Below are 17,757 nucleotides of genomic sequence, written 5' to 3' on the forward strand. Positions count from 1 at the left end.
GTGAAATGCTGTATTTTTGTTAGTAACACCGAATTAGAGATTGTGTTATTTTGTTATCCTAAGTATATTTAAGAAACTTGTCTTCGTGGGAATACCCCTTTACTGCCTTGAGTAATCCCTGTAGTTATCTAGAAATTGCACAGCCAAAAATGTTCTAATGATGTCTTTGGAGACTTTACGTGAGTAATTGAGTACAGTGTAGATACTTTTATAATGGGGTGTAGACACAGTATAAATGTATAGAAATGTCATCCTCAGTTTCAGGTTTAGCTCATGGCTTCGGGGGAAAGGTAGGGTATCTTCACAGTCAAATTCCTGAAATAGATGACGGTTAAACATTAAAGATCAACGTCAAGACTTTAAATGAGGGAATTCAATTAGCCATATTCACCCCAAGCTAGTACCTCCCTCTTCGGTTTGACCCAAATAGCTTTAGGCATTTTAACACTACCCTATTGCATTCCTCCAAACCATCCTGTGTGGTTGCTATTGCCTTTCTCGCTTAATAGGAGTATTTCTTCTATAAGATCAACACACCGTCTCTGCATCAAGTGTTAGCACACAACACTCCATCCAGTGTCCATGAAGAAGAGGAAAAACTGTTAAAGGAATGAAATCCCTCCTCTTGCTTGCCTTGTGTGCTCTGCTGAAATATGCAGGTAATGTATGTTAATGTTAACTGCAATATTATCATCAATGCATAAATCTAAACCTTTTTGGTTTCATTAGTTCATCTCAAAATATTTTCTTACTGTTCAAGATTTGCTGTAAAATACTTTTTATAAAAAAAGGTTTTTATTTGTGGGTTTCCACATATACATCTTGTTAGAAAAAAAATGCTTTTCATGTGATAAAATTTCAATTATTCCGGTATTACAATATTTATTGTGGTACTTTAAGTTTCTATAATGGTTGTCACAGAAAGTGTTGATTGGTCATTTCACCGGAACCTATTATATGGACACTAGCTTTGACTATTGCTTTGTTAAGCTCAAGACAACTGTGAATCAACCTTCAGTGAAGACAATAAGCAGCTCCAAAATCTAAAAGTAAGATCCTTAATGCATGTGCCAAACTTTATTAGAATCAGTGTCAGATTAAGGCTATCAAGGTTGTATGCAGATTCTGCCCCCACCCATTGGTTACAGTTTTACATACATACTGTACATACAGAGGCCTACCCCTGAAACCTCACACACTAGAAGTTTAGTTAGTGACAAAAGTGGCATCTAGCAACTTACAGCTGTGTTTCATCCAGATCTTCATGACAACTTCTCCTGGCCATAACATATCACTGATGAATCTGCCCTCGATGTCTGCAGCTCCATGCAGCAAATATGTTCACCGCAACTCTAAAATAGCGGTAATTTAAAGTATAGATTCACCTGGATAACAACACCCAACTGAGCACATTGTTCCCAACATAAACACATAAGAATATACTGTATGGCCCACTTAATGTATAACAATGATCTTGAACTAATTACATGCAACACAGCACAATTATAATTTTTTTATGTTTACCGTAATTTTATTTTTTCTTACAAGAAAATTATACATGGCAAAGAAACACAATGGGGCAGATTTATAAAAAGTGTCTTAAGGCTAGACAGCACAAAATTAGATGAGACAGTCTTATTCTGCACCAGATTTATTACAGTGTCTAATGCTGGATGATAAATCTGTCCTAATATAAGACAGTCTAGTCGTACTCTGCACCTCCTATTAGTTGGTATATTTTACACCAGAAAAGGACGCAATTCTGTCAGGTTAGCAGTATTTCTGGCGCACAGACCTTTTTGGTGTGAGACCACGCCCCCTTTTCTTAGGCCACGCCCCTTTGCCAGGCTAGTCCTAGGAGAGCCAGAAACTGTCTAAAACCCTTTATAAATGTGGTGCAGTTTTTCTAGTGCAAAATATGACAGAATTCTGCCATGGACAGATTAATAAATCTCCCCTAATGTTTTGAACTTTTGATTTTCAGGCTCCATATAGCAGGGGTTGGGAGTTTTTTTGGATGCCATAAACATCACATTTTAAAATGTAATTCTTTGAGAGCCATCGGGGGCGTAATTACAGTGGTAGCAGCCATAGTTACGGTTGGGAGTTTTTTTGGATGCCATAAACATCACATTTTAAAATGTAATTCTTTGAGAGCCATCGGGGGCGTAACTACAGTGGTTGCAGCCATAGTTACGGAGCAGAGGGGGCCCGCAGTGTCAAGGGGTCCCATCATCCAACTTGACACACTAAAGAGTGGAGGATGTGCATGATTAAATGTACAGCATAATATGTATGTAACATATATGTGATGTATAGATGCTGTATCTGTGATGTGTATTTGCTGTATGTATATACAGTGTATGGTATCTTTACTGTGAGTGTCTATATATACTGTATGTTTGTATATGGCACTGTATTGTGTGTATATATGCTCTGTGTTTGTATATGGCACTGTATTTGTGTGTATATTCTCTATATGTGTGTGCTTGAGTGTATAAATGTGTAATTGTAACTTGCAGGTGTTAGTATCCAAATATGTATATTTTTTAAGTGGGAAGGGGGGCCCCATGGAGAAGCCTGCTATGGGTTCCTGTCTCTCCTAGTTATGCCACAGCATGCACACAATATGCAGATGCCATACAGTGTGTTTTTCTAAACATAAATTTGGTATAAAACTTTTTGACATATGCTTTGTTCTGCAGAGTCATGTCATGTAACTGCATTGTTACTGTTTCATTATTATTAATTCATATTATTTTATTAGTAATTTGTAAATCCACTTTTGGCTTTCAAACTGACTGGATCCTTCTGGGTATGTTCTCAGAATCAGAGTCCAAAAATATGCGGAATGTTTGCAAGTCAAATTTATGTAATAGATAGCTAAGATGATTGTCTAAAACATTATGGACGTCTCATGTAATGGTTGATGAGATATGAAATTATCAAAAAGTAAATATTCAAAACATGGTTAGCCTATTGCTCAACAATGCATATATTTATGCAATGGGGGATTTATTGCCCCTCCCTCCATATATAGAGACGGCTGGCGTAGAATTGCCCTATACCCTGCATCGGGTGCTAATAAATGTCCTTTTTAATTGGGAACATTGATCCTGGGAGAACTGACAACTGAGGAGTATATTGTACCCCCATTCCTTAATAAACAAGATTACAGGTACTTTCTCCCAAAATGGATCAAATTAGAGCGTGGTGCCCCATTATTCTCACACCTTCAGCACTTAGCTGATGTCCCAGAATGCATACTTCAGCAGTCTAAAAGACAATTATAATATCAGCATAATATTTTTTACGCCCATCCAATCCGATTATATACAGCCCCCTAATTTACTTTAGCTAGGATGCTGTGTGAGAGATTGGTCAGTTCATATACTGTTGCAAGTAGTACTTTCATGCATATTAGCTGTTTTACTGCCAGAAGGGCTTGCACTGCATGTTGCAGCAATGCACAGTGATGGGAATATACATACAGTACACTCTGCCATTGCAGAATTATGCATGAGAAATTCACTCATCTCTAGTGATAACCATTGTACATTTATAAATTATCAATCAAGGCAACAAAGACCTTTTAGCTACTTACCATAAACATACCTCAAAGACATGATTACAATTATGTACATTAAGTTGATGTTTTATTAAGGTACAGTATTCAAAAGCCAAACTGCTTTTCATTTCAGCAGAATATACATTGCTTTCTCCTTATCGTATTTAATGTATTTTTTCTTTTACTCTTTACAGGAGCAGGCTGCTACAGTAAGTCATTTTCATATTTATATGTTTGTTTATACTTCCCATAGCCATATAAATTCCATATTTGTAAATAATTTGAAAATACTTAAAGGAAACCTACCACTTAGAATGGCAGGGGTAAGCAGTAAGTACCGAGCATCAGCTCAGGTTGAGCTGGTGCCGGTACTTACTTTCGTTAGTGTTATAAACCGCGGTACTGCGGTTTTAACACTTTTTAAACTCTAGAGCAGAAGAGGCTTCGGCGCTGTGCGTGACCGTGCACGCGCGATGTCTCCGTCATTTCCTATGTAGGCGCGCGCACGATTGTGCGCACGCACGCAGCGCCGAAGCCTGTTCTACTCTACAGTTTAAAAAGTGTTAAAACTGCGATACCGCGGTTTAACACTAACGAAAGTAAGTACCGGCACCAGCTCACCCTGAGCCGGTTCTCGGTATTTACTGCTTACACCGACCATTCTAAGTGGCAGGTTTCCTTTAAAGCGAACTTAACATTCTCACAAATACAGCTAGTGGCAGGTTCCCATAGAGCCCTAGTAACTATCGGACCCACTTCTTTTAGCTAAAAAGTGTTTAAATATTATATGCCACTTGACTGCAGTAATTTCTTAGACCATAATCACACAGACTAACTACAGTATTATAATAAACTGATATTTTTCTGTAGTGTGGTATTGTATGCCACTTGATTGTAACGATTTCTTAGACTGTGTTCATATAGACTGACTATTGCATAGGAATACCCTGATATCCTGTAGACTAAGTGGCATTATATACAACTTGTTTGAATTGTTTTCTTGGACCATGTTCACAGAGACTGATTGATAATAATTATTATTTTTAAAATTCATCAAATTCTGTATTGCTTTATAGATTTTGGGTAAAATCTAATATATAAATTATTATTATATACAGTATGATAATAATAATAATAATCATTATTTATATAGAACTATTAAATTCTGTAGTGCTTTACAGATTCTGGGGAACATCTAATATATAAAGGTTTGTGTGTGTGCATGCGCACGCGTGCGTCCGCTAAAGGAATCTTTACCGTCGTGTTTACAATCACCAAATTTTGCACAGTTGTTTCCTGTGACTCAGGGAACGTCTTAGACCATGTTTTGAGCCAAAACTTTCACACCGCGCTTTCCAAAATCCACTTATTAACCACAATGTACAGGTCTACTGTTGCTGTGGCAGTTGGAAGCTGAGCCGTGATTGGTTGCTGTTCTGCTACAGGTCATTAGTATGAGCTCAGAGCTTTGAGTGGCTACACAGGCAATGAGTATAAGACACTTATGTGTGAGGTAAGCTGGATAGGGATACAGAGATAGAGGCAGATTTATCAGAAGTGTCTGAGATAAAACTGTTCCAGTTGGAGTGAGAGTGCCCGAGACCGACAGTCACTGGAGTGCCCGAGACCGACAGTCCGGAGTGAGAGTGCCCGAAACCGACAGTTGCTGGAGTGAGAGCGCCCGAGACCGACAGTCGCTGGAATGAGAGTGCCCGAGACAGACAGTCGCTGGAATGAGAGCGCCCGAGACTGTCGGAGACAGTCTGAGACAGTCTATAGATACATATAAAATATTTTATTTACTATCCCAGGCAATGCAGGGAGCTAAAGCTAGTATACAAATAAAATAAGACATTAGAGAGTAACAACACTCATAAAACAATAGGAGGTCTATGAGGATGAGGGGGTGACACAAGAGGTATAAGAGCTTGTATAATGATCCAGGCATTTTAATTGGGATGGAATAAAAATAGTTTTATTAATAAAAACATTACAATAAAGAAATAAACTGATATTTTTCTATAATGTGGACAAAATGTTTTTATATTCCAGTTGACTGTATTCGTTTTCTGGACTGTGTTCACATATAAAAAATTACCTAAGAGAGGTGTTCTATGTAAGAAAGGTGTTTTGTATACTAAATCGCAATACAAAAGGTACCTGACATGTTTATGATTTTTACTGTTTTTCTATTTTTATATGGGTTCTAGGGATAGGGGGGTGATTTGAACTTTTTATGGGTTTTTTTTACTATTTTTCAGATCCCCCTACCATATACTGCCATACTAATGAATATAGAGAGGGCTCTGCTTGTGAGCCATCTCTATACACCACACCTGATGTGTCAGCAACAGGTTAATCTCAACATGTGTAAAGTTGTGACAGGTAGAAATGTACAATCTGCTCCGTTTTGGGGTGACAATTACCGTATATACTCGAGTATAAGCTGAGTTTTTCAGCACAAAAAGTGTGCTGAAAAACTTCGCCTCTGCTTATACTCAAGTCATGAAAAAAAAACAAACACTGTACTCACCTTCCATGACATCAGCCGCTGGGCATACACAATGATGTCAGTGAACGTCTGACATCACCATCCCTGCGACGGACCGTGCAGGGACACAGAGCCGAAGCCAGAGCCGATGCCAGAGCATTGCGGTATAGAAGAGGACCTGCCAGGGGGGCGTCAGAAGGTGAGTACAGTGTTTTTTTTTCCTAAAGGAATTGTACTTCAGCCAAAGGCTGGGCAGGCTGTATACTACGGGTGGGGCCTGGGCAGACTGTATACTACGGGCAGGGGCTGCAAACGCTATATACTATGAGCAGGGGCTGGGCAGGCTGTATACTACAGGCAGGGGCTGGGCAGGCTGTATACTACTGGGGCTGGCTGTATACTGGGAGGCTGTGACCAATGCATTTCCCACACTCGGCTAATACTTGAGTCAATAGGTTTTTCCATTTTTTTGTGTTAAAATTAGGGGGTCTCGGCTTATTCTCGAGTATACACAGTATTATTGATTTAAAATTAACTACCAATGGATCTGTAATGACCCACCCAGAAAGGCATTACAAACTTAACCCACTTCCTTTAAGTTCCTATATCATACTCAGAGCCTGCTTACTTTACTTGGTCATTTACAGGATCACTAACTATCTTCAAGGATGCATTTCTCCTGCTCACATCTGGAATTGCAGTTTTGTTTCCTATCTGCCTGAAGGAAAGGGTTAAAGTTAGAGATATTTAGAATGTCTGTTTTATACAATGTTAATCCTGATCTGCACCAAGCTCAGCAATTGATTGAATGCCTGGAACCCCTCCCAGAGTGGAAATTAATACTCCCTCTGACTGAAGTACCAGAGAGTTGTGTGAGTCTTTTTCCAGAATATAGTTCAGTCGCCTCCAGAGTGATATCACAGCACAAGGTTTGCAGAGACTATCAGCCTGCTACTGCTGTCTCCCTATAGAGGGCTTTCCCTCTACTAGACCTGCAGCTAGCTTCTCCATTATAGAGCCTGCCTAAAGTTGCTTTCCAGCAGCCTACTACATCTCCAACCCCAAGTTACTGCATCTGGGCTGTGAGCCACTACCAGAATACATGAAACCACCAGCTACATTGGACCTGATAGATAGGACCTTTGTACATTAGCCTGTTAAATGAAGCTGTATTGGATTCTTGGAATAAAGAGACTGCTAGTGTTAATGATCATAACATCTGCCTGCTTGTGATACCTGGCTGCTGCTAACTTCACAAGCCTTCCCTGTAACTTCTACCTGGGGATCCCTTTATCGCACATACACCAGGAGTGCCCTAATGGGAACCCTCAATCATATTACGGCCTCAACCTCTTCTTACGTCCCCTCGCTGGCCCTGCCCAGCGTGGAAGAGGTCTGTACACCTGGAACCAAGCTACTCAAGACCCGTCGATTTCTAGGACACTCTTCAGTCAGCCACTCAGGTACCAGGGGAAACCAGCTGCCCCCAGACCATAAGGTCAGTCCACATTGGGTGGATGTTGCAGATCTTCAAAAAGATTTATTAAGGAAAAAATGAAGCATTATAAACTAGTGACACTTAATTATACTTCCAGTCAATATGGTCATAGTAATCTTCTTATTTATGTTATTAATGCTCTTAATAAAAATAAATTTTTATATAATTATTCTAATGAGCCTAAAGGACTATGGTGTGTGTTTCCAGAGCCACTTAGTGCTGCAAATTCACAAGCTGTCCAAATGAGGAGAACCCTCCCCCTGCCTGTGTAATCTAGTAGCATCTGGAAGTGTAGGGAGAGGAGAGACCTGCTCTGTACAGTGTAATAGACTGTGAAGCTACAGCACTAAGGGGCTCTGGAAACACCCATCATAACCCCTCAGACTCATTATCAGAATTAATTTTAAAAATTCATTTTAGAAGTAAAGAGGCCATGGATAATAAATATAAGATTACCAAAGTCACAGTGCCTGGATCTATCACGGTTTATCATGCTTGATTTTGATGGTAGATTTTCTATAAGGGTTCAATACAAGGAAATATAAGTAAAGAGTAAAAACTAAGGAACACGCACACACATAGCCCACACACTGTCTATTCAAATACCACCACCACTATAAACTTAACCAATACGACAATTGCATGCAGTCGATAGATGGCATCCTTGACTTCATAGATATCTTCTTAGGAGATCACACAGACTTGCAGGACAAGTAATTTGAGTGTTTGCTTTCCCCAAATCTGGGAGAATCCCCAGAGGGCAAGGACATGCAGCTACCCTCTGTTATCTTCCAGTTAGAGCTGGGAGAAGGCATTTTGGTGCCCTAGGCATACAAGCAAAATTTTGGATGTGTGGCTGTAATTATGTAATTACATAGGAAGCCGTACAGGAGCCAGAAGAGCAGGATCTTTATAGTGAGGAGAACCTAATGATCCAAATCACTATAAAGAGACGGACGTTCCATCTGTGGGGATTTGGCCCAGTAGAGACCGTGGTAGCGGGGTGCTGGGATGCAGTTCAAGACAGGGACACCAGGGTACAGTCCAAACAGGTCTCGCCTGCGTTTATTGCAGCAAAATTAAACCAGCCTTTACATTCAGGTATTTGAATAAACAAAAGAAAACCTACCCGTCAGGGTGCTAACTATACAAATAGTCCACTAGCTCACACTAAACAAAGATCACGTGGCTGCTCCAGACACACAGGTCAGAGCTGTGTCCTCTCAGCCTCCTTCCACAGAGAGACAACCCACTCAACTCTGCTGAGTCATTTTATCCAGGCTAATTAGGCTGTTCCCATCACCTGTGTCCAAGGTGCTGGACAAAAAAAACCCACCTCAGCACTAAGGCCTTGCATAGAAGCAAAACCTAGGGGAAACATACCGCCCATCCACAGTTAACCCCTTCAGTGTCTCACACATCGTTAGGTGGCAATGTCTGAAAATGCAGCCATTTCACTGTCTTACCTCCATTCCACTGTGCCTGCCCAACCTGCACTTTGAGTGAGCCACATAGTGACTTCACATGGACCTCTTCACAAAAGTGGATGCAGCCGCTTCGGGAAACATGCTCTATCAGCAAAATAGATATGCCTGGAGAGTCAGTACGCAGGCTGAAAGTCTTCACACTCAGCCCTGTGAGTCTGACTCCCCTGGGTAAGTAACCATCTTGATCTCCAAAATGACGTCAGGAAAGCAAGAAACTGTGTAGAGAGAGCAGCAATGACTAGGGAAAAAGGGAAGGAAAAACTCTCCCTTACTCTAAGGCTAAGCTAGTCCCTGCGGGGAGGAAAAGGTACTAAAGTATACAGGGTCTGGTGTGCTAAAATTGAACCCCCAAAAAGATTGCTGCAAGTTAAACTTTTGGGAACTAGCAATCTCAGCATACACACAACTGACACTGAACAGGAAGGAGGGCAATAGGGAGGAGAGGAATAATGGGTAACAACCAAAGCAGGTCCACAAGGCACTCACTATTAATTAAACAGGACAACGGGGAACAGACAGCAAAGTGGTGAGTGAATACAAGAGAACAAACTTCACAGACAAAGTAACTAGCAACTAGAAAGTATAGATGTTCCAACAGAACAGAGCCAGAGATAAGCTGCAGATACAACAATACCAAATACTGAATGACAAAACCAGCCTTAAATGGATTCTGACTACTCCTGATAGGATAATACAAAATAACACAACTCAAACCTAAAAATACCAGCAGGTAATACAGAAACACGAGCAACAAAAAGACGGGAATAAAACACTCAGGCTACATAGCTCAATGGTAAAGAACCAACTAGAAAGGCTAGAAAATGCCGGTTCAAATCCTGACAGTCAGTTTCATACCAGGTCTGCCACTAATAAAATCACTGTACAAACTACCCACAGGAACTTCACTTCTCCCATTATACCTTGTTTTTATCATTCATTGATTCTTGTCAGCCAACTTTATCATATGTGACTCTCTCAGCTGGTATACTTGTATTTATTTTATGATTATCGAGGTTGTATACTCATTTATTTTCTGATTATTATTTATGTGCTACTCTTGGTCATACACTTTTATAGTGTATATATCTGTATTTAGTAAATAACTTTATGACATTTCAAAGACACTATATAATCTATTCCCCAATGAAATATTCTTTTTATATGCCTGAATTTCCTAAACTGATTCTTCTATGTTAGGTCACACGCTTTATTTTTCATTTCTTATCTTATGTACATACACTCACCGGCCAATTTATTAGGTACACCTGTCCAACTGCTCGTTAACACTTAATTTCTAATCAGCCAATCACATGGCGGCAACTCAGTGCATTTAGGCATGTAGACATTGTCAAGACAATCTCCTGCAGTTCAAACCGAGCATCAGTATGGGGAAGAAAGGTGATTTGAGTGCCTTTGAACGTGGCATGGTTGTTGGTGCCAGAAGGGCTGGTCTGAGTATTTCAGAAACTGCTGATCTACTGGGATTTTCACGCACAACCATCTCTAGGGTTTACAGAGAATGGTCCGAAAAAGAAAAAACATCCAGTGAGTGGCAGTTCTGTGGGCGGAAATGCCTTGTTGATGCCAGAGGTCAGAGGAGAATGGGCAGACTGGTTCGAGCTGATAGAAAGGCCACAGTGACTCAAATCGCCACCCGTTACAACCAAGGTAGGCAAAAGAGCATCTCTGAACGCACAGTACGTCGAACTTTGAGGCAGATGGGCTACAGCAGCAGAAGACCACACCGGGTGCCACTCCTTTCAGCTAAGAACAGGAAACTGAGGCTACAATTTGCACAAGCTCATTGAAATTGGACAGTAGAAGATTGGAAAAACGTCCAGGCACTTTTCTCTTCTCTATTTCTGTCTGAAGCAATAAGGTTACTTGAGGACATCTAATGTTACATTAAAACTCAGTGTGCTGAACCTATAATAAATATCATCAAATTTTACTCTCTTACATATGCCTGATGTGTTTTCTCTGTAGTATTTGTTTTATTTAGAAACTCAAGAGTAATACTTTATATATCTGGGATGTGTAGTAGATTATCTGGAGCACCAGATGGCAATAAAATAGTTCCTTATTAGTAAAGTATGCTCTTGTTAGAGAATATTGGTAAACAATAAGAACTGCTGAGTTGTAGGCTTATTGTACATATAAAGATGACACGTTATATAGAAGCAAAGCAGAGGGGAATGATTGAATCAGAGCAGAAATTGATGGAGAACCAAGGTCATGTATGTGCTGGATACAGATGGTGTCCAAAGTCTAACATCATCCGTAGCTGGTTAATTACAGAAACCATAGAGGTTCAAAAAGAGTATGCATTGCGGTCGTCATATGTTTTTCCTTGATGAAGCCACCTTGAGTGATGGAATACGTGGGGTGTGTATCATCCCGGCTTGCCTTAGGTCCTTGGATAGTGATGTAGCACTGTGATATGATCTGACTTGCACGTCACATGGGGATGTTTGTCCTGTTCACTTGAGATCGCAAATGCCTCCGTGTAGGAAATTGGTTACTCACAAGATTTTTCCTCCTTATGATAGTAATTGTCCTTACATTGGGATTCTCTTCCACAATTACTATTAGTGCTACTACACTTGTGTAGTATTTTCTGCTGCATAGAGCCGGCAGCGATCGCACAATACATGCACTGCTGCAGGTGATTCTTACAGGTCCCTGACTGACAAAGGCGTGGATGGGGTGTGTCGGTCGGCCCCCTCATGAATACGGCCAACTGCCAGGAGACCTGTACGACGATCCGACCTCTTATTTGGTAAGAGGTAGGATCGATTAACCTCTTAACGCTCAGCGTCCGATATATCGGACGCTGAGCTCAGTGACTTAACGCTCAGCGTCCGATATATCGGACGCTGAGCCGATGCCGGTTCAGCTCAAGATTTGAGCCGAACCAACATCGGGAAACACGGGGTGCCGGCTGTGACTGATAGCCGGCACCCCAGTGTAACACCCGCGATCGGAGTTGTCTCTGATCGCGGGTGATTAACCTGTTAAATGCTGCGGTCATCGCGACCGCGGCATCTAACATGCATCTGGGGGGTCTTTCCCCCACGATCGGCCCCCCCGAATCATTTTCGGGGGGCACCGATCATTGCTACGGTATCACTGGGGTCCGATCTGGACCCCAGTGTTACCTGCAGGAACTGCCGGTAAGATGGCGTCTATGACGTCATCTTACTGGCAGAGTGCCACCCTATGCAAGTGTATAGGCTGACACTGATAATGCCCTGCAATACATAAGTATTGCAGGGTATTATTATGAACAAGCAATCAGATGATTGCTTGTTCATTTCCCATGGTGGAAAAAGTGAAAAAGTAAAAAAAAAAATTATTCAATAAAAAAATAAAGTAATAAATCACCAAAAATGCCCAAAAGCCCCAAAACATATAAAGAGACATATAACTGAAAAAAAAGTCTAAATCATCACACAAACCCCACATATATAGTATCACCGCGTCCGTAACAACCCGTAGAATAAAAATAAATAATTATTGAACCCGCACGATGAACACCGTAAAAGAAAACTGTTATAAACCCTCCAAAAATTATGATTTTTACCTATTCAATCCCACAAAAAATGCTATAAAAAGTGATCAAAAAAACATATGTACTCTAGAATGATACTGGTGCAAAGTACAACGTGTCCCGCAAAAAACAAGCCATCAACCAGCTCCGTAGCCAAAAACATAACAAAGTTATGCCACTTGGAAGATGGCAATACAAAAATGATATTCATGTCTGGTATCCCCGTTATCGTATCGACCCATAGAATGAAGATAATATGATTATTAGTCTATATGGTGAACACCACAAAAAAAAAAAAGTAAAAAAACCAGTAGAGAATTGATGCTTTTCTACTCCTGCTCTCAAAAAGAAGTTCCTAAATTTTCAACAATAGGTGATACCAACCCCAAAATGGTAACATTGGAAAAAACATCTCATCCCGCAAAAAAAATGGCATCACATGGCCCTAATAACGCAAAAGCGAAAATTTTACAGCCTTCAAAAGAGGCCAATGAGGAAAGTAAAATCCTGGCAGCTGTAGGGTGCTCCTTCCCTTCTGCGCCTCACTGTGTGCCCATAAAACAAGTCACGGCCACATGTGGGGGGTCTCTGTACTTGGGAGAAATTATAGAACAAATTGTATGGTGGGTTTTGTATTTTTATCTTTTGGAAATGTGTAAATTTTAGGGCTAAATGAACGTATAACCGGCACAATTTGACTATTCTAAATTTCGCCTCCATTTTGATGTAATTACTATGAAGATCTCAAGGGGTTAACAATCTTCGTAAAATCTGTTTCTGATAGCTTGAGGGGTGCAGATTTGAAATTGGGTTGGTTATATAGGGGGTTTTGATGCTAAATATGTAAATTTTCATTCAAAACTGTATTTATCCCCAAAATAGTCAATTCTGAAAATCCGGAAAAGCGCTATTCGATTTGTAAGCCGCGTGACATCAAAATAAATTATCCAGACATTTCAAAAATGGTGAAAATGTAAAGTAGACAAAAGGGAAATGTTATTCAGCAATTTATTTAGGTGGTACATCTATCTGCCTGAAAACGCAATGATTTCAAATTTCAAAAATGGCAAATTTTTCAGAAAATTCATCATATTTTCTTTTTTTTTGTAAATAAACGCAAAACTTATCAGCCAAAATTTACCACTAAAATGAAGTACAACATGTGGGGAAAAAACAATCTCAGAATCGTTTTGATAAGTAACAGTGTTCAAAAGTTATAACCATATAAAGCGACGCATGTCAGAATCCAAAAAATGGGACTGAGCCTTAAGCTGTAAAATGGCTGCGTCCTTAAGGGGTTAAAACTATGTTTGCACACGCAAATTGTAAATAATAATAAAAATGTAATAAATATAAAGGGGCTTGGGACAGGATTAGGGAGAACATATTTGGTGGAGGGTATATTCCAGGGGTGATAGGTCGTCTTTAACAGAGCTGTATGAGGGCTTGATACTCCCTAGTGATGGTATTTCATATTCAATGCCAATTAATGGGAAGCTGGAAAAGAAAATCCAAATGCAATGAAATTGTTAAAAAAACACACTTGCACTATTTCTTGGGGACAGAGTTTCTACAGCTTTCACTGTGCACTCTAAATGACACCTTTACTTTATTCTTTGGGTCGGTACGATCAAGAATATACCAAACATATATACAGTACAATCTATCAATCTTTGCCTCTTAAATGTTAGTTGCTAAGTGGTGTAGAAGCCCTGAAATAATCACAAAGGCTAACATATTGCTAGCACTTACGATTATTTTCCCCTTTCTGCCACCTACTTGCCGTTGGGGCTTGGATGGGTTTGAAGGGACATGGCCAGATCAGTGTAAAAATGTTTTTTAAATTGCCCTGGAATAGTATTGTCAGTATTGACAATGTAATATTTATATTTTTACAGATGGTTCTGATCCTATCCTGTGCAGTGATCCTTCCTGTGGTGGGTCATGTACTTTTGAAAACGGGTGCTACTGCGCTGGTGATATAAAATTGTGTGTACCAACTGCAACTGAATGCCCAATGGAAGATAACTCGTGTTGTGACAACCTTGTAAGCTGGTCCTGGGATGAAAGTTTAAAATGTTGTTCAGGTAAATAAAAAATTTTTTTTAACTATTGTATTTGCGCATTATACAAATGTACTAGAATATCAATTCATTTCTATTTTTCTGTTGCAGAAGCAGATTTGTGTAATCCAGAATGTTTCTCTGATGAGGTTTGTGAGGTTGTAAACAATAAGATAACTTGTTCTTGTAATGCCTCCACGTATAAAGGATTAGGTAAGTTTTATTATTCCTCACTATTCCATAGATTTACTGTATAATACTCAGGCCACACAGAGTTAATGTTACTGTTGTCTCTGCAGTGTAGGCAACTTAGAATCAGGTGTTTGTTACAACTAACCACAGATTTCTCTGCAGTCCCCATCCTTGGTTGCAGCCAATGTATTTCAAAGTTAAAAATTTGCATACAACACCTGCTGCAATAACTGACATGCATAAAAACTGCAGATCTAGTCTCTTTCTTTTCAGTTTGTGCGCAGCAGGTTGAGTGTTTAACCCTTTCATGACGTACAGCTATATTGGTCTTAATTCTACATACCCCAAGCAGCACGTGCATTGACGTCATGACAGATGGCAGTGGCAGACTTCAAATGGCTATATCTTCGGGACCTTTTGAGGTTCATTATAAAGAGGTGAATCTACCCTTTAATACTTTGTCAGGATTATGTTTCTATGGGCCACAGTTCCGAAGATATAAGAGTTTGAAATCTGCCCCTCTAGCCGGTCAGCTGAAGGCAGCATAGAGAAGGAGTTGCAGGAAGACAGAGGCTGCAGAGTACATGCTCGCTGTGTGATGCAGTGAGGTTACATCAGGCAGAGGGAGGGTGAGACAGTCCAACAGCCTGTGAATCTGTTACACGGAGTCGCTCTGGGAACCACCCCAGTTCATTAGTGTCATTTTAAAAGTAAATTTTAGAAGAAAGGAGGCCATGAATAATAAAGGTAAGATGCCAAGAAGTCACAGTTCCTGGATCTATGAGTAAGTCCCCCTGGTTTATCCTTGATTGATTTTGATGGTAGATTTTTTTTCTTTTAAAGAAGAGCATAACAGGTATCGATGACCCTTGGTCATGAAAGGGTTAAATGCTATCTGATATCTTAAAAATTAAATTTATTGTAGCTTTTCTATTGGAGAATATGGAGAATATTATAATCATAGGATTATACTAAATGTATCCCTATACTTAGGCCTCTTGCATACAATGGTTTTTAGAGAATGTTATTTTGTTATCCAGAGTATATTTAATAAACGTTTCTTCATGTGTATACCCCTTTAATACATAGACAGTATATACTGCCAGACCAAAATTAATAAAGAGTATATACAAGCAAAAGAAAAACATTCTGAAAAAAGCCAACATCGCTCACCCGATAGGCGCTTCCGGCACCAGCTTCCACTTCTACGACTTGGATCTCCACGTGACCAGCGTGTTCAATAGGGAAGAATCCAAAAAAATACAGCGATCCAGCGCGGGATAGTGAAAAAATCTTAAGCACTTTTATTGGCTTCAATGGTAACAGATATGCAATCACATACGCTCAAGCACTGCGTCCACAGCGAGGGCTTGTGGTTCCTTGCCTACACGTCTCGGGTGCGTTATGCACTCTTACTCATGGCTGAGTAAGAGTGCACAAAACAGTAAAGGATAAGGAATATTATCCCCTTAACGACTTGGCCATTTTGCACCTTTCTAAAACGGCCCTTTTTAAAAATTCTGACATGTGTCACTTTATGTGGTAATAACTTTGGAACACTTTAACATATTGGGGCACAGTCAGTAACATATTGGGGCACAGTAAGTAATTGTAAGTAATTGTTGGATAATGCACTCTTCACTAAGATCGTGCGCCCGATATCCTGCATATGTCGCTTCCCTGCTCAAGTCCGATGGAGTTCACCTTCTTCTTCTTCGTGCATTGAAGTGCTTGATCTTGCGACACAATTTGAAAGTTAAATCCTGTGCCCTGTGCGAATCTGTCGTCCGTCGCCCCCCCTTTTCTGTTGCATGAAAGCCAGCTCAGCTGCGCCAAAATCCGAACGAGTGCAACATAATCCCAGCACAAACACCTGTCAAAGACGCGCAAATCCTGAAATAGGTGCAAAGTCCAACGAAAGTGAGATCCGCAATCCTTAGTAAATAAGCCCCATTGAGGTGATTTTAAAATTTGATTTTTGTTTGTGACACATTGTAGGCAATATGTTTAGTATTTATTTATGAATAAATTTAATTTGATTAAATTTGGTTAAAAAACAATATTTGGTGAAAATTTGGAAAAAATTTTTTCCACTTTTTGGAAAGTTAGCTATATCACGTAAATAACTTGATAACAAACATTTTCCATATGTCTGCTTTAACTTAGTATCATTTTTCAAACATCTTTTTCTTTTATTAGAATGTTAGGAGGCTTATAATTTTAGGTGTCATATTTTCAGATTTTCACTAAATACATCAAAACCTATTTTTGGAGGGACATGGTTCATTAGAAGTGACTTTTTAAGGCCCTTCACAAGGAAAAAGCATCTCACAATTTTTGGTGCAATTTCTCCTGAGTCTGCCAATACCCATTTTGTCATTATACACTGCTGTATTGGTACAGGGTGGTGCTTGGAAGAGAAACAGGGCTATTTTGTTTTTGGAGGACAAATAAAGCGGAAATACTTTTCATGTGTCAGGAACTCAGGATGCATTAGAGAACATCTAATCCAGAGGTACTGGGGCCCTTTCCTTTTCTGTCCAAATATTAGTGTCTTAATCACCACCTCTTGAAAATGGAGAAATAGTATGCAAGAATGTGGGCGGGGACTCTCTTAGCAGACACTTCATGATTCCTCTGTGCTGAAAAAGTGGTTAGATCATCAGGGTACAGGTTTATCTACACTTTTATTTAGCTTCTGAAAACTGGTATCTGACACATAAAGAGAGATGAGACATAATGAGATCCATCAGATGGATATAACGCACAATAACACACTTCAGGTCTGCTATATCTCTAGCAGTCTCTGTAAGGAGAACTCTTACATCCCAACCCTAGTCATAAGCCTCTCACTCAGCCAAACCAGTACACTACGCTTTACTGAAGAGACCCAACCAGGTCGAAACAG

At 39.9% G+C, this 17,757-nt stretch overlaps 1 protein-coding gene across 2 annotated transcripts in view; it reads left to right on the top strand.

Moving 5' to 3' along the window:
• The first annotated feature begins 513 nt into the window (after positions 1–513).
• The window catches only part of LOC140118779 (pancreatic secretory granule membrane major glycoprotein GP2-like), a 44,197-nt gene continuing 26,953 nt past the window's right edge, over positions 514–17,757 (top strand). For both annotated transcript variants that reach the window (XM_072137095.1, XM_072137096.1), the window contains exons 1-4: positions 514–659; positions 3,763–3,777; positions 14,493–14,681; positions 14,769–14,870. In XM_072137095.1, the coding sequence (XP_071993196.1) occupies positions 611–659; positions 3,763–3,777; positions 14,493–14,681; positions 14,769–14,870 (355 nt within the window). In that variant the 5' untranslated portion in view covers positions 514–610. The remainder of the gene's footprint in view (positions 660–3,762; positions 3,778–14,492; positions 14,682–14,768; positions 14,871–17,757) is intronic.

The sequence above is a fragment of the Engystomops pustulosus genome, chromosome 2 (genome assembly GCF_040894005.1).
Source record: "Engystomops pustulosus chromosome 2, aEngPut4.maternal, whole genome shotgun sequence".
In the NCBI taxonomy this organism is placed as follows: Eukaryota; Metazoa; Chordata; class Amphibia; order Anura; family Leptodactylidae; genus Engystomops; species Engystomops pustulosus.